At 36.1% G+C, this 14,143-nt stretch overlaps 1 protein-coding gene across 3 annotated transcripts in view; it reads right to left on the bottom strand.

Moving 5' to 3' along the window:
- Positions 1–13,680, bottom strand: part of LOC137048432 (electrogenic aspartate/glutamate antiporter SLC25A13, mitochondrial) — a 53,505-nt gene extending 39,825 nt beyond the window's left edge. Inside the window, exons 1-5 of one of the 3 annotated variants that reach the window (XM_067426588.1) lie at positions 13,560–13,629; positions 12,485–12,535; positions 12,299–12,353; positions 7,923–8,065; positions 1,919–2,034 (exon numbers count right to left, since the gene is read on the bottom strand). In XM_067426588.1, the coding sequence (XP_067282689.1) occupies positions 1,919–2,034; positions 7,923–8,065; positions 12,299–12,310 (271 nt within the window). In that variant the 5' untranslated portion in view covers positions 12,311–12,353; positions 12,485–12,535; positions 13,560–13,629. Of the gene's footprint in view, positions 1–1,918; positions 2,035–7,922; positions 8,066–12,298; positions 12,354–12,484; positions 12,536–13,559 lie in introns of all 3 variants that reach the window. The other 2 variants (XM_067426587.1, XM_067426586.1) reach the window with 2 other exon arrangements.
- Positions 13,681–14,143: the final 463 nt, after the last annotated feature.

The following is a 14,143-nucleotide window of genomic DNA, read 5'->3' as shown; positions in this document are numbered from 1 at the left end:
TTTCACATTACAACCTTAAATTTAACAAAACTCTAAAATGTCACCCTTTTTATTATTTAAATGTGCAAAACAAAATGGCTGTTCTCGCTGAAACTGAGGTGCCTAAAATCTTAAACTAAAAACTTTGGACCCACTTTATATTAGGTGGACTTAACTACTATGTACTAACATTGTAATTATTAATTTGATATTGTGTATATACATGTTTTTACATTGTACTTACATTTTCAAAATGACCTGCATGTAATTACTTCTGTAGTTACATTTGTAATTACACAGTTGGCACTTCCCTTACACCTAACCCTACCCTTAAACTGACCCACACCACCACACCTGACCCTAACTCTACCCGTATCTCACCTCAATATCAGCAAAGGTGTTCTGCCCTGTAGTTACCTTATATTACCCATATTTTCTTAGGTACGTGAACTATAAGTACAAGTACTGTAAAATAAAAAGTGCAGCCCTTTTTATCATTTAAAAGTGCAAAAACAAAAAACAAACAAAGCAAAAAACAGAAAGAAATAATGCACATGTAAGTACACATACTGTAAAATAAAGTTCAGCCCTTTCTATCATTTAATGTGAAAAACAAAACAAAAAAAGTTAAAAACTGAATGAACCAAAACCGAAGAAAACCAAAAAGAACAAAAACAAACTAAACTAAACTAAACTGAAGTGAACAAAAAGACTGAACAGAACAAAACAAAAAAACAGAATGAAACAAAAGAAAACAATGTACATATAAGTACACATACTTTAAAATAATGTGCGACTTTTATCATTTAAATTTGAAAAACAAAACAAACCAGAAAAACTAAACACAAAAAGAACAGAAACAAAACAAAAAACTGAATGAAACAAAACAAAACACAAAAAAACAAAACAAAACAAAAAACTGAATGAAACAAAACAAAACACAAACAAACAAAACAAAACAAAACAAAACAAAACAAAAACAAAAAACTGAATTAAAACAAAACAAAACACAAAAAAACAAAACAAAACAAAAAACTGAATGAAACAAAACAAAACACAAACAAACAAAACAAAACAAAACAAAACAAAAACAAAAAACTGAATGAAACAAAACAAAACACAAACAAACAAAACAAAACAAAACAAAACAAAAAACAAAAAACTCAATGAAACAACACCGAACAAAAACAAACTCAACTAAACTGAACAAAAAAATCAGAATGAAACAAAAAACTGAATGAAACAAAACTAAAAACACAACAAAGCCAAACTAAACAAAAAAAATTGTGGAAAAAACTGAACGAAAAAAAAAGAAAACAATGTACATGTAAGTACACATACTGTAAAATAAAGTGAGAATTGTATCATTTAAATGTGAAAAACAAAACAAAAAAGAACAAAACAAATAACAAAACACAAAAAAACAGAATGAAACAAAACAAAACAAAACATAAAAAAACTGAACAAAAACAAAACCAAACAACAGAACTAAAAAAAATAGAACTAAACTAAACAAAAACAAATTGGAAAAAAACTGAATGGAACAAAATAAAACAATGTACATGTAAGTACACATACTGTAAAATAAAGTGCAATTATTTTATCATTTAAATGTGAAAAACACAACACAAAACAAAAACGTGTGTTCTTACAGAAAAACGTTTAAATGTGGTAAATTCACTGTAACAACGCTTTTGAGTGTCTTAATAAAGGACACCAATATTCAAAAAGCGTTTATATATAGTAATAATAATTGACAGATTAAGCAGCTTTTCTGCCATGTAATATAGTTTGACGTAGGCAGTTTGACGTTGCCAAGCAACACGGCAGCTAGGCCCATTTTTACCGAATGCACGCAGACACAGATGAACGTTTATCAACGTTCAACCGCACAATTTCGAGCCCGAACTCTGTTTTATAAAGAGCATTGCACACTTACCAAAAGTAGCCATGCCATTTCCAGTCTTGTTGAAGAGCTGGAAGGCGACCATGAAGAGAGCATCCGGAGCACACAGCACCGACTCAAAAGCCAGAAACTCCTGGAAGGAGATCAACCTGATGGAGACAAACAGACTTACAGCCTATATATTGTGGACACTTCACTCCACCAGCCTGGCATTACATTATTGAATGATGAGAGGGTATCACTCGCTGATTACTGCTTCTCGTCGCCAAACAAAAAAAGGTAGCACATATTTTCATTGTGAACACTTGACACTTGAGTGATTTGTTCAACTGTAATTATCAGCCTAAAATTATGATGTACAAAACATCTAAACACACAGTCCAGCTTCAATTCTAGGCCCAGAGATTAAGTGAATGACAAAACAATTTGACATAACAGGCTATTCAATGATCCCAATCTTGATTGAAGTGCTTCCAATTTGACTGTCAAATGTCATTACCTTACTGAAAATGGGACCAGTTCATATAAGACCCACAGGATGGTTGGGAACTCAGTAAATAATGTGATTACAAGAGAACCAACCAACAAGTCCTGCAGCAGTACAGTAAGGAAATGATCAGGAATTACTGGTACACACACACACACTACCAGTCAAAAGGAGACACAATAATTGTCATGGTGTTTTGATGCACAGGTTTATACTTAAAAAAGCTTTAAATAAATCATATATAAATATTATACATATAGCTAAAATATATTAACTTAAATAATTACATAAATATAAAGAAATCTATACTGAGGCACAATTTCTATTGCAAAACCAAAATATTCATTTTGATATTTTAAAAAGTGTAAAATGATTAGGTGTGCTCTAACTTTTGACTGCCGGTGCACATTCCGAGAAGCCTTCATATATTTAGCACCATTTTAAGATTATTTCATTAGTTCCTATATGTGTGATCACTTTACAGTGAGGATTAACGGGTGCTATTGTTCTGCAAATAATCAAGTAAACCAGCAGAAAGATTAAAAATTTGATATCATTAAAGGGGAACACTAACAGCACTACTTCTGCAAATGACTGAAAGTTTGAATCATAATGGAGAGCATGACATTTTTTGAACATCAGAAAACAACACATAAACATGCACACACACACACACACACACACACACACACACACACACACACACACACACACACGTATCTACCTCATCAAATAAGCAATTTCAGCATTCATAGGAAACCCTGGGGACCATGCAATCTAGTCTTTATTTAAGCGCAGTTCAAAGTTGCCTCAACTCCATTATGAATTTCACAAATGGATACAGCAATTACTCGAGGTCACTGCTAACGAGCAGTCCCAATGCATGCATCTCTAATTTATTTCAATTTCCAGGGAGCAATGATTACATTTTCGTGGCCACTCTAATTAATTTTGTTACTGATGAAATTCAAAGGAACTGAGAATTTGTGCGCTTCCAGCATGCCAAATCAGCCACATTGTGGAGTCAAGAGTAATTGTTTTATTAACTAAGCTGACAGTAGGAGAACAGGAGCCTGCTGTTTCAGAGTGGGTGGAGAGCTGCAAAGGCGATCCGCTGGGCCCAGGCGTCGGTGATTAAAAACAAAAAGCCAGGAGAAATGATACAGATGCTGATGCTTTTACAAAAAGAAAACTCTACCAAAACTCAGCAAGTGATTATGCTGCCTTCACGTGCTATCAGAAATGTCCTACTTCCCACTTCTAAAGTCGTGATTACGACGAGCTCAACGCATTCAAGTGGAAAGAACAGGACTCATGAGAACACCAAGGGGCCTATACCATGTAGCCAGTTCTAGTGGCTGGTAAGGTATGTTTCAGTTCAGTTTGTGCCAACCCTAGGTTTTAGGCAGCATGAAAGTGGTTTGGCATTTAGCAGTGTTCATCCCCATAGTAACTTCTGCTCCATGAGTCCACGGCTAACCTGCTCCGGGGCCGGTTATGTTCCAGGTAAGAGATCTCAAACCAAAATTTAACCAATCATTTGTGAGCAAAGTGACACATGTCTGGTGCAATGTTTCTTCTCCCCCTGTTTCTACTCAAAATAGCAAATTATTTTTAATGACATTATAATCTGGCTTTTAGAAATCCAATTTTGTATGATTTACATATTATTTATGTAACTATTATACCCTTAATCCATTACACACATTAGTCAACTGTTAGTGGTATAAAAACAAAGTGGAAGCAATTGCAAACAACAGCCACAGTGGTAGGCCACGTAAAATCACAGATCGGGGTCAGCGAATGCTGAGGTGCACAGTACGCAGAAGTCACCAACTTTCTACAGAGTCAATAGCAATAGAGACAGACAGGTTCAAATGACCTCAAATACAGTGTAGAGAGCTTCATGGAATGGGTCTCCATGGCCAAGCAGCTCATCTAAGCCTAACATCATCAAGTGCAATGCAACTGGACTCAGTGGAGTGGAGATGTGTTCTCTGGAGTGACCAATCACGATTCTCTGTCTGGCAATCTGATGGACGAGTCTGGGTTTGACGAGTCCGGTTGCCAGGAGAGCGATACTTGCCTGGCTGCATTAACCCAAGTGTAAAGTTTGGTGGAGGGGAGGTTTGTGGTGTGGGGTTGTTTTCAGGGGTTGGGCTTGGCCCCTTAGTTCCAGTGAAAGTAACTCTTAATGCTTCAGCATACCAAGACATTTTGGACAATTTCATTCCCCCAACTTTGTGGGAACAGCTTGGGGATGACCCCTTCCTGTTTCAACGTGACTGCGCACCGGTGCACAAAGCAAGGTCCATAAAGACATGGCTGAGCGAGTTTGGTGTGGAGGAAATTGACTGGCCTGAACAGAGTCATGACCTTAACCCATGTCATTAAAGTTCATGTGCATGTAAAGGCAGGCGTCCCAAAACCTTTGACAATTTAATATATATCAATATAGCTATAGAACATTCGCCACGCTATAGATACAGATATTTTCCCAATAAATAGGTAAGAATAAACCTGGTGTCCTCCATGATTCCTGTACTTTCCGACAACAAAGCACTTGAATGCAACAAGCTCATAATCACACAACTTCAGAAGTGGGAAGTAGGAAATTTCTGATAGAACGTGAAGGCAGCATTAAAACACATCTCTGACACTGGAAACCACTGCAAGGCAAAGAGGGACTTCTAATAACCAGATGGTATCGCTTTCATTTTAGATCAGCTTGATGGTCGCTAATTGATTTTGGAGTGTATCTGCATTAAATACCCTCCAATCAACATACACAAAAAGGAGTTGTGCATGTAGTTTCCCCAGTGCCATGCCAGACGTGAGGCTTATGATGGTTGATTAGCAGTTCCTTGACTACTAGAGAACAATTACGCTGCTACACAAACACACTAAGATGCTGTAGCCATGTAAAACAAACTATACCGAAGCCCAAATAATAAGCCCAACGAAGAACATTTTCCAACCATCAACTAAAATGGCACAAAACCAGAAGTGTAACATGAGGAATGCAAAAAGTTTTCTGTTTCTCAAATATGACATAAACAATTTAATAATATGGACAACTCATGTGGAACTTTGTTTTTCTAAACACAAATAAAAATAAAACTTAGTAAATCACAATTTAAAAGTGTGGGGCGCATTAAATTGACAATTAAGATATTTAGGCTATAATGTCACAAAAGATTTATAGTTTTTTTAAACTTTCTATTCATCAAAGAACCCTAAAATACTGCATCATGGTTTCCAAAAATACTAAGCAGCACTACTGCTTTTCAACATTGATAATAATGGGAAATGCTTTCCGAGCACCAACTCGGATCGCTGAAAATTCAGCTTTGTATCACAGAAATAAATTACGTAAATATATTAATATTAATATATATTTTAAATATATTAATATAGAAAACATTTGTTTTAAATTGAAATAATATTTCACAATATTATTGTTTTTTATTTTATTGTATTTTTGTGCCGTCTTAGTGAACATGATTTTTTATTTTATTTTTTATCGTAACGACAAAAAACTTTTGAACAGTGCAATATGGAACAACTATGAATTCTTGATGTTACAATCACCAAAACTTAGGAACAAATGGTAGAAACTAGTGCTGTCAAATCGATTAATCGCATCGAACATAAAAGTGTTTGTTTACATAATATATGTGTGCATGTTTATATATATTGTAAAACAATGGCGATATTATGCTGCTATTCATTTTCAATGTTTTATGCTCATTAATACAGGTAAGCATTTGTACAAAGCATTTCCTTTTATCTCCCAGCGGGTGCCACGCACCGTTAAATTGTGTTGTTTCTAAAACCGAAAGGTGCTGGTAAACACTGTCCTTAGCAGAAACACTATTTACAGACTTATTATTTCAGTGGTTTAGCGTTGTAGCTTTTATCCATGACAGGTGAAGAGAGAGCACCTTCAATAAGCTCTGGCCCTGTCATTGTCACTGACAAGCGTAGACGCGGAGGGACGCGGGCTGGTTTAGCTTTCTGTGAGTGCATACCTCAGACCAGCCTGAAACCACATGGGCACGGACTGCCATTTTCTCAGCATGCGCTCTTTACAAAGTTTTAACCCCCAAGAGGCTACAGAGGTTCACACTTGAGGAGTTTTTCCATCAAAAATGGAGAGGGGAGAAAAGATAGAGGCAGAGAAGGAGAGAATGTCTGGCAGATCTTTGAATCAGCAGGGAAGTCTACATGTGTTGAATGACTGATTCAGAACCGTTGGCAGGATGCCGCTCAAACAGGGCTGAGTGAATAAAGGAGAAGTGATTCAGTGCCTGATGGATGTCACCATATCACTTGATTTATTCCAGCTCAGGAGGAGGTAGAAAATGCATCATGCTGTTTGTATCCATCTCATGAAACAGAGATAACCTGTGAATCATCTCAATCAGATGAAAACCTACCTCGGTTGTAAAACACTTTGTGTTCAGAAATAAACATCGGCACCTACACAAACAGAGCTTTTAGCTCTCTTTATGATTTTGAATACATTTCAATATTATAGCAAGCTTCATTTGTACAAAAATATGAACTGCAGTTAGAATTTTGTCATCGCAATTCTGGGGAGAAAGGCCTCAAAATGAACGTTTCTTGATTTGCAGCATTCCACAATCCTGACGGCATAAAAGTCCTGACCACAGCCGCCACTACGACCAAACCTCAGAAATCTGTATATATATATGCATACAGATCTTTATTTAACTAGCTCAGTAACCTACATTCATTGTGTGAATGATATAAAAAAATATAAATCCAAAGATAAACCGAAAAGCACGCTTACATTTCCATAATCTTCATTAAATCAAACAATCACCCTATTTTTTTCCTCAAAGCCTAGCAAATAAATAAAAAAAATCATGTTCTGAAAGAGGACTCAAGCCATGATTCCCTAATAGTTATCCGTTAATAGCTGAGATGCAGCAATTTATCCATCCTCAAAGTCGCACAAAGCACGAGAGCTGAATGGCACAGGCAATTACAGTGCGTGTGTACCTCTCTCGGTCTATGGCAGCCCTAATAATGCGTGCCGCATGACCACATGCACGCGGCCCGGCTGGTTGCCCTGGTAACGCACAATCTTTTTGGACTTACGCTTGCGTATCATTGGCCATCATTATGTATCATTAAAAGCATACATATTAATGCGAAAAGGGGTTGAGCCGTGCTGCCTGAAAGGAGCAGCACCTGAACAAAGTGTGGTGTGTTAAGATGTCTGACCCTTCATCCTAATGCAGGATTAAAAGCGGAAGATACCGTCGCATAATCCACATCCATTTCGCAGCAAACGCTTTGTTTATGAATCAAATGAACTATAAACTGTAATTTAAACAAGTCGTGAATTATTAATGAATAACACAAATTCACGCTGTGTTGGTCATTGTTATTTTTTTTACTATTATTTAGGGGGCATTTTTGTTTGGCAGCACATTTTGATTTGTTTTCAAACTAAATCCTGCTAAAGGTTTAAAGTCGAAACACAAACTTTTAACAGCAGCAACAGAAATAAATACTGACCCATCTTTGGTCTGGTCCAGAACACCTGCCAGTAGAACGGTGGCCTCCTTGGACAGCCTTATGTCTGTTTGTGCATGGAGGAACTTGGACACGAAGTCCTCGGGGGACATGTAGTGCTCTCCATTCTTCTCAACACTTGCATACTTTGAAGGGAAAGAAAACTGGGCTAATATTATGCAGTATATATAATGCTCAGGCCACTGCAGTGCAGAAAGATATTGTGCATAAAAATCACGTTGTTCACAAAATACCGGCAATCTGATTAACATTTAATATCTAATTGATGCATTTTTTACAATAAACCAGCAAACTCAGAGTAGTCATTGAATTTGTCACTTAATACAGTGCCTTGTATAATGTAGTGTGGCCAGTTAAAATCACATATCACATAGATCAATATAGCAATCATAAAAATATTTAGTATTACAAACCCAAGACAGAATAATCAAAGAAAAATTATCTTCACAGTTGAAGACGACATGAACAAAAACAGCATTTTGAAATCGTCCATTCTTAAAGGGATCCCATGGTGTTGAGACTTGTATGGCTTAATATAACATAAATGATGTCTCTTACTGAATTATGTAGTAGAGAAAACCCATGAAAGATCTACGTTATTTTAAAAAACGATTTTATATTTGGACCATGGGCAGCGCCATCTTGTTTGCGTTCTAGGTTGATGACGTAGAATGGTTGCAATCCTCAATCTGCTGGCGTTACCCGTAGCTATTTTTACCACAACGCAACTCGAAAATTGTTTCAGAGTTAAACAAAACCAATGAATTTCTTTGTAATTGTACTTAAAACACACTCAAACATACATGTGCACACAACATCTCTCTCTCACAGACTCACACACACCCAAACAGATCGGCGCGGACACACACGCACTGCGTGCGCGCACACATAACCCTCAATCACTATTCCCTGTGTTGATATCATAGACTGTTGATATGCAGTAGATTAACTGTAATGCCTAATGTATCCAGCAGAGGGAAATATCTAGGTAGGACGATGTGATAGGGTAACGTGAGGAAGAGAGGCAGGATGTTTTGGTGATGATGCATGGGATTGGTTTGTGCATTAAAGTTTGAGCACAAGCTCAGTGAATTAACCTCAATCTTTAAACTTTCCTTTTTAAGACACAAATAACATTCCCTACTTTTGTTCACTAATACAACTTGAAGGAGTGAATGAAACGAGTGCGTGAAGTCGGACAGCTGTTTCTAAATCGGCTGTACACTCGTTATTGCGGTGCAACGTGAGACTGAATGACTGCACTTGAACATGTCCACTATGGTCTAGGACAACAGTACAAATTGCCGTCCCTTCAAATAATGCCCTATTTCAGGGTATAGGGGGTCGATTTCGGATTCAGCCCCTGTCGTGGAGACTGAGCAGCCCAACATCTCGATTGAGACAGAGCAGTCTCTCAGGTGTGTGTGCCCGCCGATCTGTTTGTGACTTGTGTAGGTGAGTTTGTGTGCACATGTATGTTTGAGTGTGTTTTAAGTACAATTACAAAGCAATTCATTGGTTTTGTTTAACTCTGAAACAATTTTCGAGTTGCGTTGTGGTAAAAATAGCTACGGGTAACGCCAGCTGATTGAGGAGTGCAACCATTCTACGTCATCAACCTAGAACGCAAACAAAATGGCTCCGCCCATGGTCCAAATATAAAATCGATTTTTTAAATAAAGTAGATCTTTCATGGGTTTTCTACTACATATTTCAGTAAGACACATTGTTTATGTTATATTAAGCCATACAAGTCTCAACACCATGGGATCCCTTTAAAACCAGTAGGCAAGAGAAAGGCTGATTATTAAAAGGAATATTAATAAAGAATGTGTTAGTTGTTTGATCATTTGCTGTTCAAGTAATTTAGGATGTTACTTAAAGGGGTCATGAACTGAGAAATTTCCTTGAGCCTTTGGCATAAGAGGTCATCGTACTACAAGAATATCCTAACTGAAAACATCCTTATTCGTCCAAAAACAGCTTTTATTTTAAGGTAAGGTAGGTAAGAATGATCTAAAACACTTTTGTCCATTTTTTTTAACTTTCTTTATATGTTAATACATAATTAAAATTTAAGTACTTTGAAAAGGAGAGTATAAAAATTGAGTTTTAATCTGCAATAAACGCCGCTCATTGTTTTTGTTCAGGACGAAACAAGTGATTGGCTCGAGCGACTGTCACTCTCTCTCGCTACCATGACTACCACCGCTCTTGCTACAGGATCTAAGAAGAGCAAAAGCATTCAAAATTCACAGTGCCGGGGTTTGCAGTCAGCGAAGGCAAACAATGGGGAAAAAAAGGAAGAAAGTACAAGAAAAGGCAATGCACAAAAAGACTTTGGATAAACAATGAAATCAAAAGCGAGTAAATATCGGCGTGGCTTTCCAACGATGGCGAGAACTGAGGGACCTCAAGTGTCTGAAAAACGACTCCTTGATGGCTGTATTTCTGCTGGACAGGTAATCTTTCATTTTGATTATACATTTTTTGGTTTATGTATCACTAGCACATTTAGCTGCCTAATATACCTAACATGACATTACTTAGCACAAAGTTATAATGTTACACACTTAGCAAGCCATTAGTTGATAAATACTCAATATGCTTTAGGAACTTTTTTTAATACTAAGTTAGCTTTAGCTACTACTAGTCAACAATGCTTTCATCATGGAAACTCTTACATGCAAAACACAGTATATGTTATGAATCTTACACGAAATTCATCTTCATAACAGTATAACTGTTATTGGTAAAACATGTATCAATGCTACCCGTTTTTAGCTTTGCCTTATAAATACAACTAGCTCGTTACCAAATCAAACAAAAATGTATTTTAAACTTTACCAGTATCGGTATTCTAGCTTGATAGTGAGTACTAAAAGACATCTTATTTGTTTATATTCATACTTATAAAGTTAGATTTTTTTTTATTACATGTGATTCTGACATGATGTGACTACATGCACTCCACTCCTTCTTCTCCACTCGTCTCAGGTAAATAATGCGTCTTCCAGCTGAGCCCAGAAGGGAGAAGGTGGAGTGAATGGAAATAATGAGCTGTCTTTAAAACAGTCGTGAGAGGTCTACAGACACTCAATTTTTATATTTTCTTTTTCAGAGTACTCACATTTTAATCATGTATTGATAAATAAAAAAAGTTTAAACAAATTTGGAAAAAAAGTTTTTTAACCAATTCTTACCTACCCTACCTTTAACCAAGCTCAGAGAACGAGTCATTGTGCAATGGGCCTATCCATGATAGATGGGTGAAAGACGGCCTCTGCAGAAGATCAACGCCTACTTCATCACTGCAGCTTTGGCCACGCCCACTGGCGTGTTAGTGAGATGATGAGGAGAGAAGAGAAATACAGGAAATAAAAATAACATTACCTTCTAAAGGATCCTAATGATAGAAATGTGGTTATTTATTTTCAACAATGTGAATGTCTTGAGTTGAGCATGATTTATTTATAATAATCAGTAAATCTGTAAATCAGTCGCAATTTTGGCGCAGGCTTTGCAAACATAAGACAACATGTAAGTAAATGTTGCTTCTAATGCTTGATCTGTGACCAGTCTATGTGCCAGCAAATCAACCCAGTGCCTAAACGGTCAACTTCACGTTGCTTATCTTAGTAGGAGGGAAATAACCTGTTATTTAAACTGTGATTAAATTATATAATGTAAGCGATTAAAGAATGCTCCCTTTACAAACGCTGGAGCGGTTAATCAAACAGTGTGAGTTTATCAGTGACAGAGATCTGGACTCACAGCAAAACTCACGTTATAATCAACAAATCTCTTATTTACATTGTGTTTGCACTGTTAGTTATGATGAAGGCATTAGTTAGTGTGCAGAAATCGAGTTGCAATTACGAGACTCAACAAGTCTGTGATCGGCTACATGCTCATCACTGCAAGCTTTCATGCCACGATTTAAATATAATGCTATAATCAACACTTTTCATGATTAGTTTCATGATAACCAAGAGGTGTAATAGTAAAAAAAAATGCTAAAAGTTTTTGAGAGTTTTTAATACTAGCTGTTTCATATGCAAAGGTGTTAGCCAATCACAGCAGTGGGCGTTTACACTGAAGTCTCACAGCAGACCCGCCCCTTTAAACAGAGCGTTCAAATCAAGAGTCTAAAATCAAAAGTCTAAAAGGGTAGGGAAAATGCCTTTTATTTCTTTTATTTATGATGTAAAAATCACACTAACGTTATAAGTGCACCCCAGGAAACATTATAAAACAAAAAAACAATGCAGTTCATGACCCCTTTAAAATACGTTATTCATGCAAAGTTTTTCTTGTGCTTTTAAGGAACTCTGCTACATATATTCATGTGAACTTACTATGAGTTCCATACAGTGCTCGACGCATTTTTAAATTAATCCTCAGGTTTTCTTTCTGTAATGAGAAATTTATTAAATGGTTACATCAGATAGAGGTTTATCTCATTGACACCAGTGCTTAGATCTTGGGCTATGTTCCCATCCCTTCATTTCCAGACTCTCAGGGGACAAAAAAAGGTGACAAACCTTCAAGAAAATGGACTTGAGATCTGCTGGATCAGCCCTCTTTATCAATACCTGTAGACATAAACACACTGTGATCTACATATGGATCTATATTTATACTACAGAAAAAACAGTAATATTGAAAAACAGTAATATTGTAAAAATATTTTTACAATTTAAAATAATGGTTTTCTATTTGAATATATTTTAAAATATAATTTATTTCTGTGATACAAAGATGAATTTCCATACGCCATTACTTCAGTCTTCAGTGTCACATGATCCTTCAGAAATCATTATATTTCTTATAACCTACTTTTTTTTAAAAAAAAACCTACTTTAAATTAGATTTTGTTTGTAACAATTTACACTACCGTTCAAAAGTTGGTCAGTAACTTTTTTTTCTTTCTTTTTTTGATACGTTTATTCAGCAAAAATTAGCATAATGGAATGATTTCTGAAGGATCATGTGACACTGAAGACTGGAGTAATGATGCTGAAAATTCAAGATTGCATCACCGGAATAAATTATACTTTAAAGTATATTAAAATAGAAAACCATTATTTCAAATTGTAAAATTATTTCACAATATTACTGTTTTTTTCTGTATTTTTGATCAAATAAATAAGAGTGTTCTTTCAAAAACATTCAAAATAGTAATGATTTAATCCAAACTTTTGACCGGTATTGTATGTATAATAAATAATGATATATTTTACTAGTAATGGTGATCATTGGTATTATTGTTAATAAAAGCATCATAAGCAACCCAAGCTCATGTTAAGCATCCTATACGTTAACCCCCATGACACCCATTCAAACACTCAAGCAGACACTGGACAGTCTATCTACGGGGGTTTGATCCTTCATCGGAGCTCACTGAAGCGCTCTTCTGTCTCAATGTCATTGACAGATGCTAACATTCACCCAGGACATTAGCAGGCTAACTAGCTGTCACACCGGCTACTGTGCGCTGAAGGTTATCAGTTGATTTGCAATGATGTTTTCTGGACATATAGGTATGCTTGGCGATCAAACACCGCGCTCCCTTCGTCTGCAGAAAGCGAAGATGTTTCTGTGCGAGAATAGCCTTACCTTTGCTGCCATGCTCAGCTAACGCACAACTATAGCAACAGGAAGACTTCTAGAGCTTGATGACGTTTCCATGGAGATCACGTGCGGGACGATAGAGGCTGTTGCTCGTGGAGGAAAGCGGATGAAACGCTCACAGGTGCAGTCGTAGGCTGTCGTGAATAGTGTCCCTATCGTATATATTTTCATATGGTGGATAAAACATCAGTCTCACACTTTGTAAGGATATTAATCATATTCGTTTTTAATTATAAAACACTTTTTAAACAAATTCACGGTTTGTTTTGAGGAGATATGGACGTCATTCTGGGTGATTTCTACACTAACCTTTCACAGGAATTGTTTTAAAAAATAAATAGTGGACCCTTTTTAATTTTGTATTACTTTTTTATTACTTAAAAAAATACATTGTGTTAAAATTAAATATTAGGTATATATTAAAAAATATCCTGGCTCTTTCAAGCTTTATAATGGCAGTGAATGACTTTGTTTTGAACAGAGGTGGACAGTAGCCTAGTAACGTATTTTTACTTTGCAAATAATTAAAATTTTCAAGTATATATAATTTATCATTGTTCTTTTTAGGA

The sequence above is a fragment of the Pseudorasbora parva genome, chromosome 19 (genome assembly GCF_024679245.1).
Source record: "Pseudorasbora parva isolate DD20220531a chromosome 19, ASM2467924v1, whole genome shotgun sequence".
NCBI classification, from domain to species: Eukaryota; Metazoa; Chordata; class Actinopteri; order Cypriniformes; family Gobionidae; genus Pseudorasbora; species Pseudorasbora parva.
Note: the sequence above shows the minus strand (reverse complement) of the source record. Positions and strands in the feature narration are given on the sequence as shown.